At 37.4% G+C, this 22,819-nt stretch overlaps 1 protein-coding gene across 6 annotated transcripts in view; it reads left to right on the top strand.

Annotated features, from left to right (window-relative positions):
• The window catches only part of SNX25 (sorting nexin 25), a 185,824-nt gene that overhangs the window by 27,733 nt on the left and 135,272 nt on the right, over positions 1–22,819 (top strand). For all 6 annotated transcript variants that reach the window (XM_077144246.1, XM_077144245.1, XM_077144249.1 and 3 more), the window contains exon 2: positions 8,150–8,234. In XM_077144246.1, coding sequence (XP_077000361.1) covers positions 8,150–8,234 — 85 coding nt within the window. The remainder of the gene's footprint in view (positions 1–8,149; positions 8,235–22,819) is intronic.

The raw sequence follows: 22,819 nt of genomic DNA, 5'->3' as shown, positions 1-22,819 counted from the left end.
TGGTTTCTTCGTTTGACTGGGCCATATGTTCAATTTTCTGAGCGTGATCCGTTATCTTCTGCTGGCGTCTGGGCATTTAGTCAGATTTCCCTGGGTGTTCGACCCCACAGGTTGAAAGATTTTTCTGTGAAATCTCTGGGTTCTGTTTTTCTTATCCTGCCCAGTAGGTGACGCTCGTGGCACACGTTTGTCTACGGGTTCCACCAGTGAAAGTTGCTGTGGGTCCTTTAACCTGGAAAATTCTCGCCGTAGGGGAAGTTCGGCAGCCGAAGCGTCTTGGAAGAATGCCAGCCAGCCTGGGGTTCCGAATGCGGGGAGGGTCGCCGGCCGGCGCAGCACGGGAGAGCGTCCGGCCGAATTAGCTAGTCAGCCCGGGGCACCAAGCGTGGCGGGAGGGCGCCAGCTGTCGCAGCCCGGGAGAGTGCACTATTCCCAGCCGACGGGGGAGTCACGTGTTTGGAAGGGATCCCCCGGTCACTGTTCTCCGCAGTCTGGGGATTTCCGACCCAACTATCTCAGTTGTTCCGGGGGGCCTCGTGTGGTGGGGGCACCAGCCACCGCGGCCTAAGGGGACCGCCTGTCCAATTCTACCTGCTGGCCTGGGAAGGTGGAAGGGAGGGACTCCGGTTGCTTGCCGTCCCACCCAGGAAAGCCCGTGCCCCTTGGTGATCTCACCGGAGCTGGTTCTCCCAGATAGTCAGCCGTTCCAGGATGGGGTACACCGTCCCTTTGATCTCCCTTGTGGCTCTGGGAGCTGCTCTGTATTATCTCCACTCCCCCAGTAGCTGTTCTGGAGGAGGAAAGGTGAGGGCGGCAAGGCTGTAGAGGCTGGTGGTGGAGGAGCCGGTGAAGGCGGGGGAAGAGGGCACGTGGTGGTTGGAGAGCGGCCGGAGCAGGAGGGGGAGGAGGGGGGAGAAGGAGGGCGGGCGGGTCGGCTGCTGCGGGGCGGGTCGGCTGCTGCGGGGCGTGGGCGCTGCGCGGCGGGCCGGCGGAGAAAGAGAGGGGAGAAGGAGGGCGGGCGGGTCGACTGCTGCGGGGCGTGGGCCTCGCGCGGCGGGCCGGCGGAGAAAGAGAGGGGAGAAGGAGGGTGGGCGGGTCGGCTGCTGCGGGGCGTGGGCGCCGCGCGGCGGGCCGGCGGAGAAAGAGGGGAGAAGGAGGGCGGGCGGGTCGGCTGCTGCGGGGCGTGGGCGCCGCGCGGCGGGCCGGCGGAGAAAGAAAGGGGAGAAGGAGGGCGGGTGGGTCGGCTCTGATTGTGTATTTGAGTAACTTTTCTTCCATGACCTGGGCTGGTGGAAAGCAAAATATATAGAGGATACAGAATATGATTAAGATTAGGATTCCTAAGTACAGCCTCCCACAGTGGTATGGGAGGTATTACTCGATTATGAGCTTCTGTTAAGAATAGACTAACCCCCTTGATTTATTTACCTCTGTCTTTCTAGTGCCCAACTAAGTGTAAGGCACACAGAGTCCTCTATAAATTTTAGGTAATTTAATGTGTTGATGGAAATCTGATATATATCATGGAAACCTATTATTTCTCTGAGTGCAGAATTACAGTAAAAGCCAGATTTTTATTGCACAATTTTTTTCTGTACTGTAGAAAACTAGTGTCATAGTTTTCATTTCTCTTCCTAAGCCAATTTATTTTTCTTCATTCTTTTTCTCCATTCCTAGTATCTGTTCTGTGCTTGCCAGTTGAGGCAAACTGCAGTCTCACTGTGTACTTTCAGATTCATGTTAGGATTTCAATTTCCAAATCTGTCTGATTTGAAATATACTTAAATTGTTTATATTACAGTCGACTGAAGTATGTTTTCTGAGGCTCTTCAGGTTTGCGTCTTTGAGATTAGAAATAAATAATATTTTCCCCCTTTAAATGATTCTAATTATTCCAACAGAATCAAGAAAAGTAGTCTTAAGTATATTAAACTGCCTCAAAGCCTACCTCTGTTGCTCAAGTTAATAGAGATTTTGCCTTTGTGTTAATATTCACTTTTTTTCTTAGAAAGCAGATTAATAATCAAGAAACATACTAAAGGACTCTGTGACAGTAAAATCTCAAAGCATGAAAGGTCATAATACTAATCTCAAGTTATATAATTGCAGTTATTCTTTGGGAAACAAATTATGTAAAAAATGTATACTGTGACTTTTGGAACCATAATAACAACTTATGTTTATATACTGTTTTATAGTTTTTAAAGCACTTTTATGCACATTATCCTTCTTGAGGTGCATAGTAATCCTTTTGTATAAATAGGGCAAACATTATAATTTTATATTAAACTGAATCTGAGAGGTGGACATGTTCATTGTAACTCGTCAGGTAAATGGTGAAGAATCAACTACAGCCTACTTTTTTTCTGGCTTTTATTTATGTCTTCTGGCCACTGTAATGTAATGTCTCATGCTTTTACCATAGTAAAATAGGGGGGCTGTGCCTTAATCTGGGGCACATTCAAATTTCATATTTGTTCAGAGAAAAGATCTAATTGATTTCATAACTTTTATTTTAGAATGGAGTCTCAGGGTCAGTCTTAACTGATGATTATTTTTCATTACAGAAATATAAACAGACCCCTGATTCATACATTTAATGCGCGCAGGCAGTATTAGCCTTTAGCTTCAACACAACACAAACTTTGATAAATGGTCTCATAAGCTACAGAAGCTACGATGATCTCATCTCCCATTCATCTCTTACCAAGTTCATTTTAGATAAACTGGTAATAGGGGTTTATACTTCTAGAGGTAGAATGGGCTTTGCTGTCCTGTCTCAGCATCCCTCAAGACAGGTAGGGCTCTGCCCTGCCGGTGCACACCGCCTCGTGTCCGTTACTTGTTTCTCTGTGTGAGCGTCTCGCCAGCAGAGGGTACCCTGCAAGAGTTGGGCTTTCGAGGCACATGGTTTAGGATTGGTTGAAGATGCTGGAAAGGGATTTTTCCAGTGCTTCTTCACATAGTTGTACTTCAAAGCTAAGATTCTTTTTTTGTTTGTTTGTTTACATGGGCAGGCACCGGGGAGCGAACCCAGTGAGCCACTGTGGCCTGCCCGCTAAGATTCTCTTGAGCTTATTTTTTTTCTTTCTGTTATTCTTAGTTTCTTCTCAGCTGACAGAAGACTCTTCTTAAAGCACAAGAAAGTTCTTGATGCATGCAACCTTTTGAATGAAGTCAGAGTCCAAATACCAACTATATATCTCAGACACTTTTAGTATTAAGAATATTTTTAGTGGTATACTTAGGCCAATAGCCCACTGAGCTAGAGAGGGAAGTGGCTGGGTGAAGGATGTGCCCTTACTGAATGGCAGAGACTAAGCCTATCTGCTTGGGAGCCTGTCTTCTTTCCACTCTGCCTTTTTGCTCTTCTATCTCTATCTCCTTCGTATGGCTGCTCAACCTTGATGTTGGGAATGGCTTTTACAATCTATTGTCAGAATCTCTCTCAAATTAGATGACCTTTCAAGTTTCTTAGTCCCTTTCTATCTTCTGCCTGAAGGCTGTGTGTGATTCTTTTAGTTCTTTTGTTCTGAACACATTAGTTTTTGAGGCCGATGATTAGTTTTGAAAAGAGCTTTGCATGGTTTTAAGAATAGCATAGTTTAAGAGTGAGAATATTAGTCATGGGATCCCAGAAGATTGTCAGATATTGAAAATACTTGGAAAGACTCAGCCATGTGATAGTTTCATGTGACGAATCACGAGAATTTGTATTTGTTTCAATAGAATAAATCACCATTTCTATAGCTTTCCAGGAAACGACACCCATCTCCCTGTCAACTTTCTACAATTGTTTTTCTTTTCAAAATAAGCAAAAATATTAATTATGTATTTTATATATTTATCTGTGTGTGTGTTTGAAGGAGAGAGATACTTGTTTAGCTTGATGGTACAAGTAATAGGCATGAAAGGAATTGTAAGTGGTGGATTGTTTGATCCAGCCCCATCTGTGCTCCCAGAGGAAGTTAACATGGTAAGAAACGTCATATTTAAAAACAGTGGACAGTGAGGTATATGAACTGGCTGGATTCCAGATAGTTCCTGGTTATTTGATTGGTAATGATCCCCAGAGTACAGTTCTCTGTGCATGGATTCTCACTGGATGTGCTCTCCTCATCATAGATACCTTTAGCTTTGATACAAAGACAATTTGAGTGTATTAGGGTTACAGACTAAAGCTGATCTGTTCAGGAGTAAACAGACAGCTGATACGGATTCAGGAATGGCTTTGTTGATATGATGTCTACTCTTGTTGACACTGAGGATCTCGTTACTCAAAGTAGAGAACAGCATTTTGGTTTTGCTCTGTCCTTGGAAAATATTTTTACAATGAGCAATTGTATGTTGAGAACTTTCATTTTCTCTCCAGAAAACTCACTCAGTGATTAAAAATAATCTTAAAGTGTTTTTATAAGCTAAGTTTAAATCTTAAAGTAAAGAGTGGCTTTCTTTATTTTAGGTGAATACAGATAAAGTATATTTTTTATATGTCGCTGGTACTGGTTCATCAGAAGCTTTTAGGAGTTAATATTGTGATGTGAATACTAAAAATTTAAAGCAAGAGCTGAGTGGTCAGACTGTGTTCGAAGTCCTAATATTTAGAACGGGGTATTGAAGAATTCTAGCAGTTATCCTTTGTTACATGGGAAAAGTACACACATTTTTCTTCTGTCTCACCTGAAACATTGTAGGAAAGTGGATTGGCAGATAGAAGTAGCCAGTATTTGAATAATGGACCCTGTGCCAGTGCAGATATGGGAAATTAAAAAGCCTTTTGGGGGAAATCTCTTCTTTTTGGAGTTTCTTTATTCAAACCTGTAAGTAAAAGATTATTGAAGATGAGTTTTGCCCTATCCTTCTTGGGCTGCAGGAATTCATTCACATTTTGCATTTACTTAAATTCAGTTTTTTTTTTTATCATTTTGAATTTCACTTGGAATAATGATTAAAAATTAGTTCTTTAGTGCTTTGAAAAGAAATAGAGTATGTAGTGGCTAACTTATACTCATATGTGAAACTTAGACTTAAGGAGTTTCTGGCTGCACAAACATTAATTCTTAAAAAAGAATTTCCATGCATAGTCACTCAGTTATTTTTGGCCCATGATGCTTGCCTCTTTAATAATCTTCCCTGTTTTACTTATAGACTTTTCATCAGGCTGAGTATAAGGCAGGGATGATGAACTTTTTCTTTTTAATAAGGCCCAGTGACCCATGTGGGGAAATATCCAGACCCAGATAGGAAAGTCAGAAAAAGTAATAGGACCTTTAATTTTAAGGAGCCAAAATAGAAAATACTAGTCTTATAATCTTTTTTAAATTGAGAGAACAAAGGACTTATTCAGGCAAAGTAAGTAGTGACAAGCCAGATAGTAGGATTTTAATTTGGACATAGTCTTTCTCTTGTGTGCTCTCTTTTTTTTTTTGCTAAGCAGTATCTTTTTACCATTAAATTAAAAGTATATTTGTTGTAGTTTGCTAGCTACCAGAATGCAATATACCAGAAACGGAATGGCTTTTAAAAGGGGGAATTTAATAAGTTGCTAGTTTACAGCTCTAAGGCCAAGAAAATGTCCCAATTAAAACAAGTCTATAGATATATCCAATCAAAGGCATCCAGGTTCAAGAAGGCCAATGAAGTTCGGGGTTTCTTTCTCAAGTGAGAAGGCACATGGCGAACACGGCCAGGGTTTCTGTCTCATCTGAAAGGGCACATGGCGAACACGGTGTCATCTGCTGGCTTTCTCTCCTGGCTTCCGGTTTCATGAAGCTCCCTGGGAGGCGTTTTCCTTCTTCATCTCCAAAAGTCTCTGGCTGGTGGACTCTCTGCTTCGTGGTACTGCAGCATTCTCTGCTCTCTCTGACTCTCTTTCTCTAAAATGTTTCCTCTTTTATAGGATTCCAGTAAACCAATCAAGATCACCCAAATGGGTGGAGACATGTCGTCACCTAATCCAGTTTAACAACCACTCTTGACTAAATCACATCATCCAGAGAGATGATCTGATTACAGTTTCAAACATACAGTACTGAATAGGGATTATTCTACCTTTATGAAATGGGATTTTGATTAAAACATGGCTTTTCTAGGGGGCATACTTACTTTCAACCAGCACAATATTATTTGCAGTTATACAGATACACATGGAGTAAGAAGTTAAAAATCCTATGCCTCTCCCTAGAAGAAGCCATTTTTAATAGTAGTGAGCTTCCAAACACTTTCCCATCATGGGAAGTTTTCAGTGAAGGTATATTATATCTGTTTTGGTTTGTTAATGCTGTCGGAAATGCAATATACCAGAAATAAGGTACAAGTTTACAGTTCTAAGGCCATAAAAATGTCGAAACTATGGCATCCAGAGAAAGATACCTTGACTCAAGAAAGGCCTATGGCATCCCGAACACCTCTGTCATCAGGGAAGGCGTGTGGCTGGTCCTTTGGCTCCTTGTTTCAAACAGCTTCCCTGGGGGCATTTTCTTTCTGCATCTCCAAACTTCACTGTGTTGACTTTTTCCAAAACAGTTCCCTCTTAAAGAACTCCAGTAAGTTACCCATCTTGAATGGGTGGAGATACATCTCTATGGAAACAACCTAATCAAAGGGTCCCACCCACAGTTGGGTGGGTCACATTTCCATGGAAATAACTTAATCAAAAAAGATCCTTCCCAACAATATCGAATGAGAATTAAAGAACATGGCTTTTCTAGGGTACACAATAGTTTCAAACCAGCGTGCTATCCTTAACTCATCTTCCTTAATGGCTGCATTAAGTTTAACTATTGATATGCTGGGGTTATTTCCATTTTGTTGTTCTTATAATCAACATAGCATTGTCATTTCTTGTACATGTGCTTTTTCCATATGCTTCTCTTGGATTAAATTCCTAAAAGTGGAGACATCAAGTCAAAGGATAATGTATTTATAATGTTAATATATGTGACTCACTTGCCTCTTAGAAGCCTATAGACATAGACATTCCCCCTAACTATGTATAAAAATGACCATTCCTTGCCCATATTAGATATTATAATTTATTTCCCTCCTTTGGCAGTATAATGGTATCTCGTTGACCTAATTTGCATTTCTGAAATTAAAAGTGAGAATGAACATTTTTTTCATATATCTATCAGTCATTTCTTTATCTTTTATGATTCTCCTTTCAACTTCTTGGTTTTCTTTTTTTTTAATTTCAAAAATTATTTTTGTTTATTTTTAAAATTTATTTTCTTTTATTCTTGGTTACTTTTTTCTTCCAAACTCTCATTAAAAAGTAGTCTTTTGTTATATATGTTGCAGATATTGTCTTCTAGTCTTACATTTATATTTTTTTTTTTTTTTTTTTTTTTTTTTATTTAGAAGGAAGGAAGGATAGAAGGAAGGAAGGAAGGAGGAAAGGGAAACATTTTTAAACATTTTCTTGTTTTATTGTATTCTGTTTCTCTGTTCTTGTTACATGGGGTGGGGCCGGGAATCAAACCGAGGTCCTCCGGCATAGCAGGCAAGCACCTTGCCCGCTGAGCCACCGCGGCCCGCCCACATTTATATTTTGTTGATGTCTTTTGTCATATAAAAATTTTCTATTTTAAATAGTCATATTTGGCAGATTTTTTCCTGTGTAACTTCTGGATTTTGTGTCTTCTTTTAGGAAGGCATTTTTCATTTCCAAAATTATAAATAGCTACTTCTCTATTTCTTAAAACTTTATTGGTTAAAAAAATATTTAGCTTTTTAGTCTGTTTGGAGTTGTGTGTGAGGTAGGAATCTAACCTTTGATCCACATGGATTTCATATTATCTCAACACCATTCATTTAATAGTCTTTGTTTTCCTTTTTGATTCTAAATTATTCTTTGTCTTCTTAATTTCCATATATAGATGCATCTGTTTTTGTACTTTTACCATTTTATTGATTTGTTTATTCCTATACTGGCATCATAAAGTTTTGATACCTGCTAGGAAAAAGTCCTTCCTTAATTCTTCTCTTTCAAAAACTTAATAACTAGTTGTAAGTATTTTCTTACTTTTCAGAAAAACTTTGTCAAACATATCTTAATGCTCGTTTAAATTGTATTTCTCACCTCTGATTTTACTTTATTTGTGATTTTTTCCATTCAGTAATCTGTATCTTTTTTTTTCTTACATTTCAGAGGCCTGTGTATGGAAACTCACATGAGTCAGTTCAGTCTAGAAGAGTAGTAATTTCTCATAATATGGATAAAGCTCTGAAAGAAGGTAAGGATTAAATAAGAGTATGTAATTACCATATAAAGCAATTATTCATGTGCTAAAAGTAAAATAATCTCTAGCAGATTTGTCTATCTTGTCTGTGTATGGCATTAGGAAGTTTTTCTTCATGTTGTTTGTTTTTGATGACCAACAATATAATATCCCTGTTTTGGTTGAGTTGAAGGAATTAAGCATTTACTGAGTAGGAATTTCTAAATCACATGAAGCTAGCCAGCCATAAGGAGTTAGTTACATCATACAAAGCAAGGATCCCAAAGATAGGCATCAGGAAAGATATTTTTCTTCTAGATTTAGCATAGAAGAGAGATGTTGGAGATAAGTGCCCTCAGACTAGCTCATCAACAGACCAATCAACCAAATTAAGGAATGACAGTCTATCCTAGACAGGGATGGGGAACACACAGGTGAAGTTTGTATTGAGGAAGGCTGAAGGGGAGATTGCAAGGTGTATAGTATTATCATGTATATAAAAGTAGGACTAAGAAAGTGTAATTATAAATATTGAGGTTTGAAAAGGTAATACATTTTAAGAATCAAATTTCTAAAAACATTGACAATTTCATTTATATGTGTAGAAAACATTTCTGAATCAGGTGAATTTATGGGTTAGGTGTGAAATTAAAAGAGAGAACTGAATAAAATATACATTGGCAAGTATGTTTTCTTGCCCTAATCCACTGAAATCAGAATATTGAAGTTCGAAGTGGAATACTGTGTAAGTATTGAGGCAATATGAAATTGTGTGGATTCATGGAATTTTAGAACTTTGGAGACTGTTTCTCTTTGCAAAGGCTGCTGGAATGCAGTATCCCAGAAATGGACTGGCTTTCAATTATGGAATTTATTAGTTTACAGATTTGCAGTTCTAAAACCATTAAAATGTCCAAATTAAAGCATCAAGAGGAAGATGCCTTCTCTGAAGAAAGACTGCTCGAGTCTGGGGTTCCTGTGTCTGCTAATAAGGCCCATGGCTGGCGTCTGCTGGTCTTTCACCTCTGGGTTCTTGTGCTTTCAGCTTCTAGTTGCAGTGGCTGTCTCAGCTCCTCTTTTCTCTAAGCTTCTGTGGATGTTTCTCTCTCTGGACTTTTCCTGCTTTTTATCCTCTTATAAAGGACTACAGCAAAGAATTAAGACCCCGCTGGAATTGGGTGGGTCACATCCCAATTGAAACAACCTAATCTAAAGGTCCCACCCACAATAGGTTCACACCCACAGGAATGGATCAAAGAACATGGCTTTTTCTGGGATATGTAACACCTTCAAACCAGCACGGGCACTATAACTAAACTTTTAAAATATTTGTATTAAATCAGTAAAGTATAATGAACTTTATAAAACATTGGATATAAAATTTGGCTTTTATTGTTCATAATCTTGAAATCATAGTTTTAAAAAGTATTTTATTAATTTGTTTTAACTGATATAAAATTTATAGATATTGACACACCCGAATTGTAAGTGTACAATTAAATAATTTTCATAAGTGCATATAACTATATAACTACCACACCAAAGTAAGAAACATTTCTATTATCTCTGAAAGTTTGCCTGTTGCCCACTTATGATCAAAACCCACCTTCCATTGTTCTAGTATCTATTACTATAGATTATAGTTTTTCCTGTTCTTAAGCTTCATAGAAATGTAGTCATACGGTATGTACTTTTTTGTACCTGGCTTCTTTTACTCAGCAAGATGTTTTTTTTGAGATCATCCTTGTTGTGTGTATCAGTTCATTCTCTTATTGTTGAGTAGCATTCCATTATATGACTCTTATGACAGTATATTTATCCATTCTCCTGTTGGGCATTTGGGTTGTTTGTAATTTTAGGCTATTTAGTGAATAAAGTTGCTATAAACAAGCCTTTTTGTGGACATGTATGTTTTCATTATTTCTCTTGGATGAATATTTAGGAGTGGAATTACTGAATCCCAGGGTAGTTGTATGTTTAACTTTATAAGAAAATACCAAACAGCATTCCAAAGTAGTTGTGTCTTTTTAGGTTCTCGCCAGCAATGTTTAAGAGTTCCAGTAGCAGCTTGTCATTGATATTTGCTGTTGTCAGTCTTCGTATTTTAGCCTTCCTGATGGATGTGAAATGGATCTTATTGTGACCTTAAATTGTATGTCCCTGATGTCAGATGTTAAGCCCCATTTCAGATGCTTATTGACCAGGGAAGTTGAGTTTTATACTGCCTACCATAACAAGGCCCATAGGATGCTATCAAGTTAGTTATTGGGGGTAAAATATGTATATTTGGCAGTAACTACTAAAAGAAAAAGATGACAACAGAGAAACCAAAACCAAATCTTTGTTATGTCTATCAAATCTTTCTTAAATTTTATTGTCTTTTAAAAACTTACAAATTATTTGTAGGAATTAAAAATACATTTTGGATTCATGTCCTTTGATATATATATAGAGAGAGAGAGAGAGAAAGTGATATATAGATATATATATATAGCGAATATTTCTCCTGATTTGTAGCTTGACTATTCATTTTCTTAATGATGTCTTTGAATAGAAGTTTTAAATTTGGTGAAATGCAATTTACCAATCCTGTTTCTTTAGGTAGGATAAATTTATCTGTCTTTGAGTTCATCAACCCTTTCTTCTGTCATCTCTAATCTGTAGTTAAGTGAATCTAGTGAATTTTTCTTTCAAATATTGAGTTTTCCAGATTGTTCTTTTTTGCAGTTTCTGCTTCTCTGCTAAGACTCCCCTATCTGTCACTTATTATGGCCATCTTTAATTTCTTGAATATATTTATAATAGCTGCTTTAAAAGTCCTTGTGTTCAAATTCTAACATCTAATCAATCTTGGGGTTGTTTTCTTTTGACTATGTACCATTTTTTTTTTAAGGGGTTTAGTTTTGTATATAGCTATTTTTTGTTGTATGCTGAACAGTATGGATGGGACTTTATGAATATTCTAGGTTCTTTCTTCTGAAAAAGTGTTGGTGTTTATTATAATGTTCCACTCTATTACTGGCTGACCTCCTTGAAGATACTTGGTTTTATGCTTTTTTTTTCTTTTTTTTTTTTAAGAGTGGGTCTTTTTGGAGTTTACTCTTAATCTAAGGTGAGTACGTCAGTACTCAGACATCATCTTTACTCCCGAAGATATGGCTCGTCCACAGTTTCAGTGTAAAGCCCACAGTCACACCTCTAACCTGGAGGGACTCCAGCTCCAAACGCTGAATCCTTATGGTGGACAGTAGCTGAAGTATCTTCCTCAGCTGCTCGTTTCCATTGGTCTCCTTGTGGTCTTACCCGTATGTGTGTAGTTCAGGGTCAGCAGTGGAGTTCATACCTCGATTTTGTGGCTCCATCCTGTTTGATATTTCCTGTCTTTATTTCCAGCTACTCTGGCATGTCCTAACTCTTTTCTGATTTCTTAAACCAACAGAATAGACTTTCTGTTTGAGTTTGAGCTGCTTTGTACCTCTTAACACTGTCAAGTGCCCTTACGGAGAAAATTGTATAAACAGGGATCTTATCCAGGGCCATTTCCTTCTTTCAAGGGTCTAGTCCCTTCCAGTTTCTACATGCTTCTGGTTGCTCTTCAGTGTCATTAAATAGTTTAATTTTCTACCAGATTTCTTAATTGCTATCTGTAGGAAGGTTAGTGTGATATAAGCTATTTCAGCATCACTGGAACTGGAACTCTCTCCCTAAATTTTTAAAATGTTTCTTTACACTTAGATGTGACCTTCTTATCTTGGATGAATCAGTCTTTTTTTTCCCCCCCAGAAATATTTATGAAAAAGCAACAGGGTAAGGATTGAGAACTAGTTGATCCAGAAACATTTCCTCAAGCTGATTACTGGGCAGTGATTTCTTTTGAAAAGAAAATATTATCCTGACTTTTTGGGTGAAAACTTCAGTAAATTACATTTTGAAAAGGTATTATTTTTTAAAGCCAAATGCCAAAATGTTTATAATTTCCTGATCTTTGCTTTAAACAAAATGATTGCAGGGAAGTTGAGTATTATATTACCTACCATACGAAGACCCATAGGATGCTATCAAGTTGGGTTACTGGGTGTAAAATGTATATATTTAGCAGTTACTATTAAACAAAAAAAAATGGCAGCACAGAAACCCAACCCAAAATCATTTTCTAAAAAATTTGACATTTAATGGGGAATTAGTCGAAATCTACGAATGCATGTTCAGTGTAGGTTAAGAGGTTTCTTAAACTTTTATCAAATTTTGATAGTGATTATAATTTCTAACACTTGCATATTTTAATATACATTTCTAAACTATGAACCAGTATATAACTGAAATACCCAGTATCACTAGTTAAGTATAATAGATATGCATTGATTTTACAGAAAATTGAGACTCTCATTGTAAACTTGCAAAATATAAACAACAGGGGCACTTGTTAAGAATGCAGTGATTTGAGTTCAGTTGATATGAAATGCTTATGAGTTATTTATTTGAAAATTTCCTCCTGAAATTAAATTAGATATTATTGTACCATTTTATCTTTATGTATCTCTATTTTACTCCTTTTAGAATGTATAATTTAAAAATATATTAGAAGAGTTGAGTAAAATACTGATATATATGTTTATATATGTGTGGGATTTTTTTTGTTTTTTGTCTCTATAGGGTGATTGGGTAGCTCTGTAAGTTAGAATTTAAGTCTACATATTGAATAAGAACAAAGAAGTAATAGTCCAGAATACAGAGCAAAATATTGTATTTAGGTTTTTAGTGGAGCAATAAAAATAACTAAAGCTTCAAATGCTGGAAGTTAAATGGTACACTGGAGAAGATCATCAAAGTATGCTATTACCTGCATTTTGTTACACAATATAAAGTGTAAAAATGATATTTTAGGGGTTCATATATAGAAGGAATGAACTATATGTCCGTTTGAGAGATCAGAATAGCTACCTTTCTATATGCCATGTATCCTCAAAAATTCTTCTAAAACTACATTTCCTGGAAAAAAACTGACAGAGGATAGAAGACAATTTTAAATAGCTTTTTACTTACTGTTAATCTCAGTGGTTATATAGCCTACTTTCTTCTAGGCTATCCTGAATTACCTAGTAATATAGACCAGAGAATTTAATTCCATAAGTAATTTTTGAGGATCTGCTACTTACTCAGTAGTGTCCTTAATTAAAATAGAAAGTTCTTCAATTTATTTAAATTTCAATTTACTATATTTAAAATTCCAGCAGTCTCTTTTTTTTTTTTTTTCCTCCCCGCATGGGCAGGCACTGGGAATCAAACCCGGGTCTCCAGCATGGCAGGTGAGAACTCTGCCTGCTGAGCCACTGTGGCCTGCTAGATTTAAAATAAAATGTTTTATAAGTTTTCATCCTTTTCAAATCATTAGAAGTACTGACCTCAGTACTTTGTCTTACAGTAAACTTTTCTGAATGTCTGAGAAATATATTAATTTCATTGCTTTTTATGGTATTCTTCACAAATTAAAATTCTAATGCAATTTTATTGAGATATATTTATATACCATAAAATCATGCAAAATATACAAACAGTGGTTTACAGTATCATCATATAGTTGTGCATTCATCATCACAATCAATTTTTGAACATTTTCACTACTCCGAAAGAAATAAAAATGATAGAAATAAAGAACACCCAAACATCCCATACCCCATACCCCACATTATTTATTTATTTTGTCTTTATTTTCTTACTTATCTGTCTATACACTAGATAAAGGGAGTGTCAATCACAAGGTTTTCACAATCACATGGTTACACTGGATAAGATACATAGTTATACAATCATCTTCCAGAATCAAGACTACTGGATTATATTTCAGCAGTTTCAGGTATTTCCTTCTAGCTATTCTAATACACTAAAAACTGAAAAGGGATATTGTATAATGTATAAGAATAGTCTCCAGAATTTCCAGAATAACCTCTCAACTCTATTTGAAATCTCTCAGCCACTGAAACTTGTGGTTTCTTTTATCTTTGCCCCTTTTGGTCAAGAAGGCTTTCTCAGACTCATCCCCAGGGGTCATGCCCCATGTTGCCAGGGATGTTTACAACCCTGGGAGTCATGTCCCATGTGGGGGGCGGCGGCGGCGGCAATGAGTTTTCCTGCCGAGTTGGCTTAGAGAAAGATGCCATAGCTGAGCAGCAAAAGAGGTTCTCTGAGGGTCACGCTTATGCATAATTATAAATAGGCTTAGCTTCTTTGCATAAATTTCATAAGGGCAAGCTCCAAGGTCAGGGGTTTAGCCTGTTAAATTGGTAGTCTCCAACATTTGTGAGAATATCAGGAATTCTCTAGATCAGAAGTTTAGGGGGAGTTCAGTATTTCCACTTTTCCCCAGACTGTCTAGGGGACTTTGATAATACTTTTTTATTTTCTGCCGAGATTACCCTGGGATGTATCAGGGCATCACACTGACTTGTACAAACCAACAAGATCCCCCTCGCTATTTAAAATTCCATGTAATTATGGTGTTTGAGTAAACTGATCATACAAGTTAAATTAGATAGTGTGCTACAGAAAATATGAATTTTGCACCAAATAGACATCTCTTCCTTTGGTCTCACACAGAAGTTGAAGTTTTAAAACACAGCCAGTATCATCTTCTACTCTTTATCTGAGTTACCTTTGTATTAACCAGATCAGCTTCATTTATATCTCTAGTTAGAATCTTATCTCTTTTTCAATGTTTTTAACAGTTTCTATATGGGGTAGTGCTGACTTTAATAGCTGCAGAACTCTACCTCTGACTCTTAGATGTCACACAGGTAACCAGAGTTACACAGGTAAGCAGGGAATGACCAGGTTATACACAAAGAGCTCAGCATCTCAAAAATTTAGAAGTAACCTTTACAAATCAGGAATAGATGTGACTGCTGTAAGAGTTTACAATCTAGGAATCTTTACAATAAAGCCTTCCTCTGATAACTTATGCTCTTGAATTCAGTTTTCAGAGTTTACACATTATAGTTCATCCATATTAGTGAGGCATTATAATATTTGTCTTCTCATTTCAGGCTTATTTCAATTAACATACTGTCCTTAGGGTTCACTCACCTAGTTACATGCCTTTCAACTTCATCCTTTCTTGCAGCCCAATATTCCATTGTGTGTATAGACCACAGTTCACCTTTCCATTCATCAGTTGATATCCCCTTAGGCCAACTCTATCCATTGCAAATCTTGAATACTGCCACCTTAAACAGGCAGTGTGCAAATATCCATTCATGTCCCTGCTTTCAGTTCTTCCCAGTACATACCTGACTGGATTGCAGGAACACATGGCAGTCCTATACTTAGCCTCCTGGGGAACCACCACACTGCCCTTCGAAGGGCTGCACCATTCTGTTTCCCTACCAACAGTAAATAGGTACATCTCACTCTCCAGTTTTTCTCTAGTACTTGTATCTCTCTTCAATTTTAAGCAGTTTTATCCACGTCATACAATCCAACCCAAGTAGAAGATCATTGTTTCCTGGTGTAGTCACATAAATATGCATTCACCACCACACTCTATAATGAGGACATTTCTGTTTATCCTGAAAAGAGAGAAGAGGGAAGAAAAAAAAATAAAACATAAAAAATAAAACAAAAAACACCACCACCACCAAGAATCCCAAATCCCTACCCTCCTTACTGAGTTTTTTTAGCTTTGATATATTGCTTTTGTGACACTTAATAGAAGCATATTACAATGTTACTGTTAACTATAGGCCCATTGATTGTATTTTATCCACAAACTATCCCATTTTCACTATCTTGTAATGTTGACATTCATTTGTTCTCCCTCACGTAAAACCATTCTTACCCACAGTGGCTCATCAGGCAGAGTCCTTGCCAGCCATGCCGGAGACACAGGTTTGATTTCCAGTGTCTGCCCATGTAAAAAAAAAAAAGAAAAAAATTCTTACATTTGTACATTTAGTCAGCATCATTGTCCACTCTAGACATTGCTAAGTTGTAGTCTATATCTTCTCTCTTTCCTTCTGATGTCATACATGTCCCTAGCTTTCCTCTTTCAACCATATTCACACTCAGCATTGTTCAGTCTGTTTACAGTATTGTGCTGCCATCAGAGTATTGTGCTATCCATTTCTGGATCTTTACAGTTAATTCTGTTGAACATTCTGTATTCCCTCAGCATCAGATGCCCAATCACTACTCTCTTTCTATGTCTTGGTAAACCTTTAATTCAGAGTTCGCTCATTAATGTTGGTTCATATTAGCATGACCATATAGTATTTTTCCTTTTGTTTCTGGCTAATTTCACCCAACATAATGCCCTAAAGGTTCATGCACATTGCTGCATGCATCATGACTTTATTCTTCACAGCTGTTGTAATTTTCTATCGTATGTGTATACCACAGTTAGTTTATCCACTTGACTGTTAAAGGACAAGTTTGAGCTGTTAACTTCTGGCAATCATGAATAATGCTGCTATAAACATTGGTGTATAAATGTCTTTTCATGTCTCTGCCTTCAATACCTCTGAATTTATACCTGGTAATATATACCTAGTAATGGAATTATCAGATCACATGGCAATTTTATAGTTAGCATCCCGAGGAACTGCCATACTGCCTTCCAGAAGTGTTGCACCATTTTATATTCCCACCAAGAGTGGATAAGTGTGCCTTTTTCTCCATATTCTCTCCAGCACTTATAGTTTTCTTTTTTGTTTTGATTATGGCCATTCTAGTAGGTGTGAAATGATATCTCATTGTGGCTTTGATTTGCATTTCCCTTATAGTCAGTGAAGTTGAGCATCTTTTCATGTTTTTGAGCCATTTGAATTTCCTCTTCAGGATGTTGTCTGTCCATATCTATTGCCCATTTTTTAATGGGATGTTTATCTTTTTGCTTTTGAGTTGTAAGTTCTCTTTATATATTCTTGGTGTTAAGCCCTTATCTAATATGTGGTTTCCAAATGTTGTCTCCTATTGAATAGGCTGCCTTTTTACTTTCCTGATATAAGTCCTCTGATACACAAAAATGTTCAGTTTTGAAGGGATGCCATTTATCTATTTCTTCTTAAATTGCTTGTGCTTTCCATGTAAGGTCTAGGAAACTACCTCCTATCATAAGATCTTGAAACTGTAATTTTGTGTTTTGCATAAGAGATGAGAAATTTTCAGTGATAATTTCCTCCATTATTCTTTTAAAAAAATTTTTCAATATCTTCACAAAAATATAGTCCATACAACATATACAGTGGCTCACAGTATCATCGCATAGTTGTATGTTCATCACGATGATCATTTAAAGAACATTTGCATTACTCTAGAAAAAGAAATAAAAAGAAAAACCCTTACCCTTTCCTCTCCTTGACAACTAGTGTTTCAATCTGCCCAACTATTTTTTTAACCCCTTATCTCCCCCATTATTTATTTTTTTACTTATCTGTCCATACCCTGATAAAAGGAGCATCATACACAAAGTTTTCACAATCACGTGGTCACAGTATAGTTCAGCTGTTTCAGGTACTTCCCTCTAGCCGTTCTGCTATACTATAAGATAAAAGGGAATATCTCTCATAAGAATAACCTCCAGAATAACTTCTTGACTCTCTTTGAAATTTCTCAACCACTGAAACTTTGTCTCATTTCTCTCTTCCCTCTTTTGGTCAAGAAAGCTTTTTCACCAGGAGAATGAACGAGTGGCAGGTGGTTTAAAAAAAAAGAAAGCTTTCTCAATCCCATGATACGAGGTCCCAGCCTATCCCAGGAGTCCTGCCCCATGTTGCCTGGGAGATTTACAGTTCTGGGAGTCCATGTCCCACGTGGGAGGGAAAAGACAGTGAGTTAACCTGCCAACTTGGCTTAGAGAAAGAGGCTACATCTGAGCAATATGAGAGGTTCTCTGAGGGTGACTCTTAGGCATAATTATCAGTAGGCTTAGCTTCTCCTTTGCAGGAATAAGTTTCATAGGGGTGAAACCCGAGACCAAGGGCTTAGCTTATTGAATTTCTTGCTTGCACTGCTTGCAAGAATATCAGGAATTCCGCATATGGGGAAGTTTAATATTTCCTCCTTTTCCTCCTATCCCCCAAATAGACTTTGTAAATACTTTTTTATTCTCTGTGCAAATTACTCTGGGATGTATCGGTGCAAACCAATGAGCTCTCACCATATTCAAGATTCCGTGTAGTTATGGTGTTAGAATAGACTGACCATACAATTTAAATTAGTTAATGCACTACCGAAGATATAAATTTTACACTAAATAAGCATCTCTTCCTTTGGTTTCACACAGAAGTTGAAGTTTTAAAATATGGGCCATATCATCCTTTACCTTGTATTCTGATCTGTCTTTTTCCTATCTTGATCGGCTTCATTAATTTCTCTAGTCAATGTCTGATCACTTTTCAACTTTAACAATTGCTGTGTCTGGTAATGCTGACTTACATAGCTTCAGAGCTCTAATTCTGAGTCTCAGGTGTCACATAAATCCCCGAAGTTTCGGGGTACTACCAGGTTATATATAAATAGCTCAATATCAGAATTTAGAAGTAACAGTTACAAGTCTGGAATAGATATGCCTGCTGTAATAGCTTGCAATCTAGGACCCTTATAATAGGTCCCAACCTGATAACCCATGCTCTCAACTTCAGTTCTCCAAATTTGTATATTATAGTACGTATGCATGAGGCTTGATGATATTTGTCTTTTTGTTTCCGACATTTCATTTAGCATACTGCCCTTAAGGTTCATTCACCTAGTTGCATGCCTCACAATGTCATTCCTTCTTGCAGCTGCTCAGTCATCCATTGTATGTATACACCACAGTTCCCCCCTCCATTCTTCAGTCACTGTACCCTTAGGCTACCTGCATCTACCATTTGTTTTTTTAGCCTTTTGAGTTCTTATTTATGGTTGCCCAATGTTTTCTTTATTTCCTTTTTCTCTTTTAGAATATTTTCCCTCGTTTTTTATTTTATTTTATTTAGCATTTTCATTTGAACATCTTTAATTAGTTGTTTCAGCTCTTGTATCTAGTTTGAAGTGTTAGTTTGTTCCCTTGACTGGGCCTTATCTTTGTTATTCTACTTTGAATCCTAATTTTTTTCTGGTTCCTAGGCATTTCCTTGATTAGTTTGTTCTGGAGGTAGTTTTCATTCTTTTGCCTGGGGTTTTCTTGTTGGTAGGTTTTTTTTCCCTAGCATAACTCTTGTTTAACTGATCTGAATTTTTCAGCTCTGATTTTTATGGTTCTTGCCCTACCTATGTGGAACTTTTTGTTTGTTTTCAGGAGGGTTTCTCCTAATGGACTGATACCAGTCAGATTTTCCCAGACCAGACAGGCCTAGGTCTCAGGAGGGGTGTGTAATCAATATCAAGTTTCCCTGAGGATGAAATCCAACATTCACCTGTGTTTGACTTTCCTGTGCTTTCCCTATCCTGTCCTCCAGGAGACACTTGTCTGTTTGCAGCTCCCCACCAGTGTGAAGTGGTGCGGTGGCTTTAACTTTCAGGAGACCCTGTTCCTGCTAGGGGTATGGTTGAGACAGAGGCTGAGGTAGAAGTTGGGCTTAAGCTGTTTTTGTTTTCGAGCCTCTGTGCTTGAAATTCTCTGAAGAAGGGCCAACACTTGACCTGAGCCCCACCTTTCCCCGACCTCCCTTTTCTTGGGGATGATTCACCCTGTAGGAAATTGTCTCTTTCACTTGACTAGTTACTTTGTCTCTAAGATGTATCTTACCCCTGCCTTTACCTGGGACAGTGCTGATAATTGAAAATGCCTGAGACTTTTCTCTCATGAACTTCTTACAATAGTTATTAAAAAAAAAAAAGATGGAGAGAGAAAATAAAATAGGAAATCTCTTTCAGAATCGGTCCCCAGCCCCAAGGTTTGCCAGTGAAGAGTCAGAGTTGGTACTTGGCTCTGTGTGCCCCTTTTCTTCGGGTTCAGTCCTTTCCCAGTATTTTGAGCTCAACTGACTCTAAAAGACTGTTTTGTTTTTTGTTTTTCCATCATCCCTCATCCTCTCTGCCTACAAAAGCTGTAGGGTTCCTTTCTTACTTGCTCTAGGTTTATCTGTGCTCAGAGCTTATATTCAGCAGTCCGGATTTGTTAGTTAAAATGGCAATTAGAGCTTGTTTGAGCTATCTTCCCCTGCTCCTAGTAGAGACTGCTTCTTTTTCCCATGGGGAAATGACTCCCACACAGCCTGCCATGCTGTTGGGGTAGGGTCGCCAGCCTCCGCAGTTAGGGAGCTTTACTTACAGTTCTGCACTGTGATCTTGGCCCATCCTCCATTACAGACTGGTATATGATGCGTATCCAGTCATGGATGTCCTCCAAACGGTTGATACAGACAGTTCTTGGCTATTTACTAGCTGCTCTGAGAGGACCGACTAAATTCTAGACCTCCATATGCCACCATCTTGTCCCTCTCATCCATATGCAACTAAATTTGCATGTACATTTCAAAGTGAATACAGTCTTAGTTTTGGTTGGCTCTGTTTTTTTAAGCAGTTTCATTCCTATACCATATAATCTATCCTAAGTGTACTAGGTATGAACACCTAGTTATGCCTTCACCACCACATTTGATTAACTCTTAATACTTCTCTGAATTTCATTGGCAGATTGTCTGTACACAAATTGGTCCAGACTGCAGAAGTAGGTCATAACTTGAAAATGATAATGTTAGTAGAAGATATTGCAAGGTCACATACATATTGCAAGTCCATTGTCTAACTGTAATGGGATTTTTCACTTCTTTGGAACAGAGCCTAGCTAATGTGTACTTATATAGTAATCTCTTTTACTAGGGTTTCCCTTTGGCTAGTTCCAAACGATGCCAGGTTGTCCACAGATTCCATGTTGACAGATGAAGCATGACATACCTGAAGGATTGTGACGTCTCCCATCCCTTTAGACTGAACTCATCTAGTTCATGACTCTTGACCCAGTAGTATATAATCCATATCTTTTTTTGTTAACTAAATGATCAGATCCATCAAATCCCAAATCTTATATTTCCTTCTAGACACAGACAGTAGCTGGCAAATATATTGCATTTTAAAAACTTGCAAACCATAAAGGGCCATCTAAATGAACTGTGTAATTATTATTGTCCTTATCATTATCATTAAGCCACTTCGTACTGGAATGAACACTAATTTTCTGTTTCACAAGATCCAGGCTATGTGTATTTTTGACCCATAGGTCTGCACCCCATAGATAGAACTGACTGTACCTCTGAATTGCTGTGGGGAAAAGGCAGGAATGGAAAAAATGGCTGTCTTGAAACTCTTTTCTTCTACTTCAAAAATATATATTTTTGACAATGCTTTACACATATATAGTCCATACATGGTGTACAATCAGTGGCTCACAGTGTATCACATAGTTGTGTATCCATCACCATGATCATTTTTAGAACATTTGCATCACTCCAGAAAAATGATAAAAAGAAAAAAGAAAAACACATACATCCCATCCCCCTTGCCCCTCCCTCTTATTGACTGCTAATATTTCAATCTACCCAATTGATTTTACCCCTTATACCCCTGATTATTAATTTTTTATCCATATCTTTTTCACTCATCTGCCCATACCCTGGATAAAAGGAGCATCAAACACAAGGTTTTCACAGTCACACAGTCATGTTGTAAAAGCTATATAGTTATACAATTGTCTTCAAGAATTAAGCCTGCTGGAACACAGCTCAACAGTTTCAGGTACTTCCCTCCAGCCACTCCAATACAACATAAACTAAAAAGGGATATCTATATAATGCATAAGAATAACCTCCAGGATAACTTCTCAACTCTGTTTGAAATCTCTCAGCCACTGAAACTTTATTTTGTCTCATTTCTCTCTTCCCCCTTTTTGTCAAGAAGGCTTTCTCAATCCCGTGATGCTGGGTCCCAGTGATTGTTGTACTTTTCATTTAGTTTGAGTCATTGCTCCTTCTGAAAATATAGAGGTAAGCTAGATTATCTGGTCTAACCTGGTAGTTAATTGGTCTCCTTATTTCCTGCTTTTTTCCGGTCTTTTGTTTTAAATCCGGTTTTTGTATTACTTTAACTAAAATTAAAATTCCAATCATGTTATTTCCTTGTCTGCAGTCTTCAGTGATTCCCTTTTACCAACTTATTCCTTTGAGAGCAGTTCTAGAGCATAGATATATTTGAGTGATTATAGCAACTGACCTTTTGTTGGCTGTTGTTATGCCTTTAAAAGAAAAGACTTTGTCTGGTAGTGAAGATAAATGTTTTTTCATTTCTCAGTGTGTTTAATTATATATATATTTTAATAAAATCCATAAAGTAATTTTATGATCATGAATTTCTCCGTCTCCTTGAATTGACTGATGGGGGTATATTTTAAAATATTTTGTTCATTTGCATACTTATATAAATGAGTTTATATTATTATATAATGTATATGCACATATATATGTATACGTATACCTGTCGCTAACACACATCTCCATCAAAGAGTACATACAGGTTTGTGCAGATAATAATTTTTTTCAATTTGTAACATGTATATTACCATAGGAGTATTTTAGAGCTATACTAATTAGCATAGGAAATGTGATGAGCAAATGTAATGGGTCATTGTT

This window comes from Tamandua tetradactyla, chromosome 26 (assembly GCF_023851605.1).
Source record: "Tamandua tetradactyla isolate mTamTet1 chromosome 26, mTamTet1.pri, whole genome shotgun sequence".
Classification (NCBI taxonomy): domain Eukaryota; kingdom Metazoa; phylum Chordata; class Mammalia; order Pilosa; family Myrmecophagidae; genus Tamandua; species Tamandua tetradactyla.
This window is presented reverse-complemented; position numbering and strand designations above follow the sequence as displayed.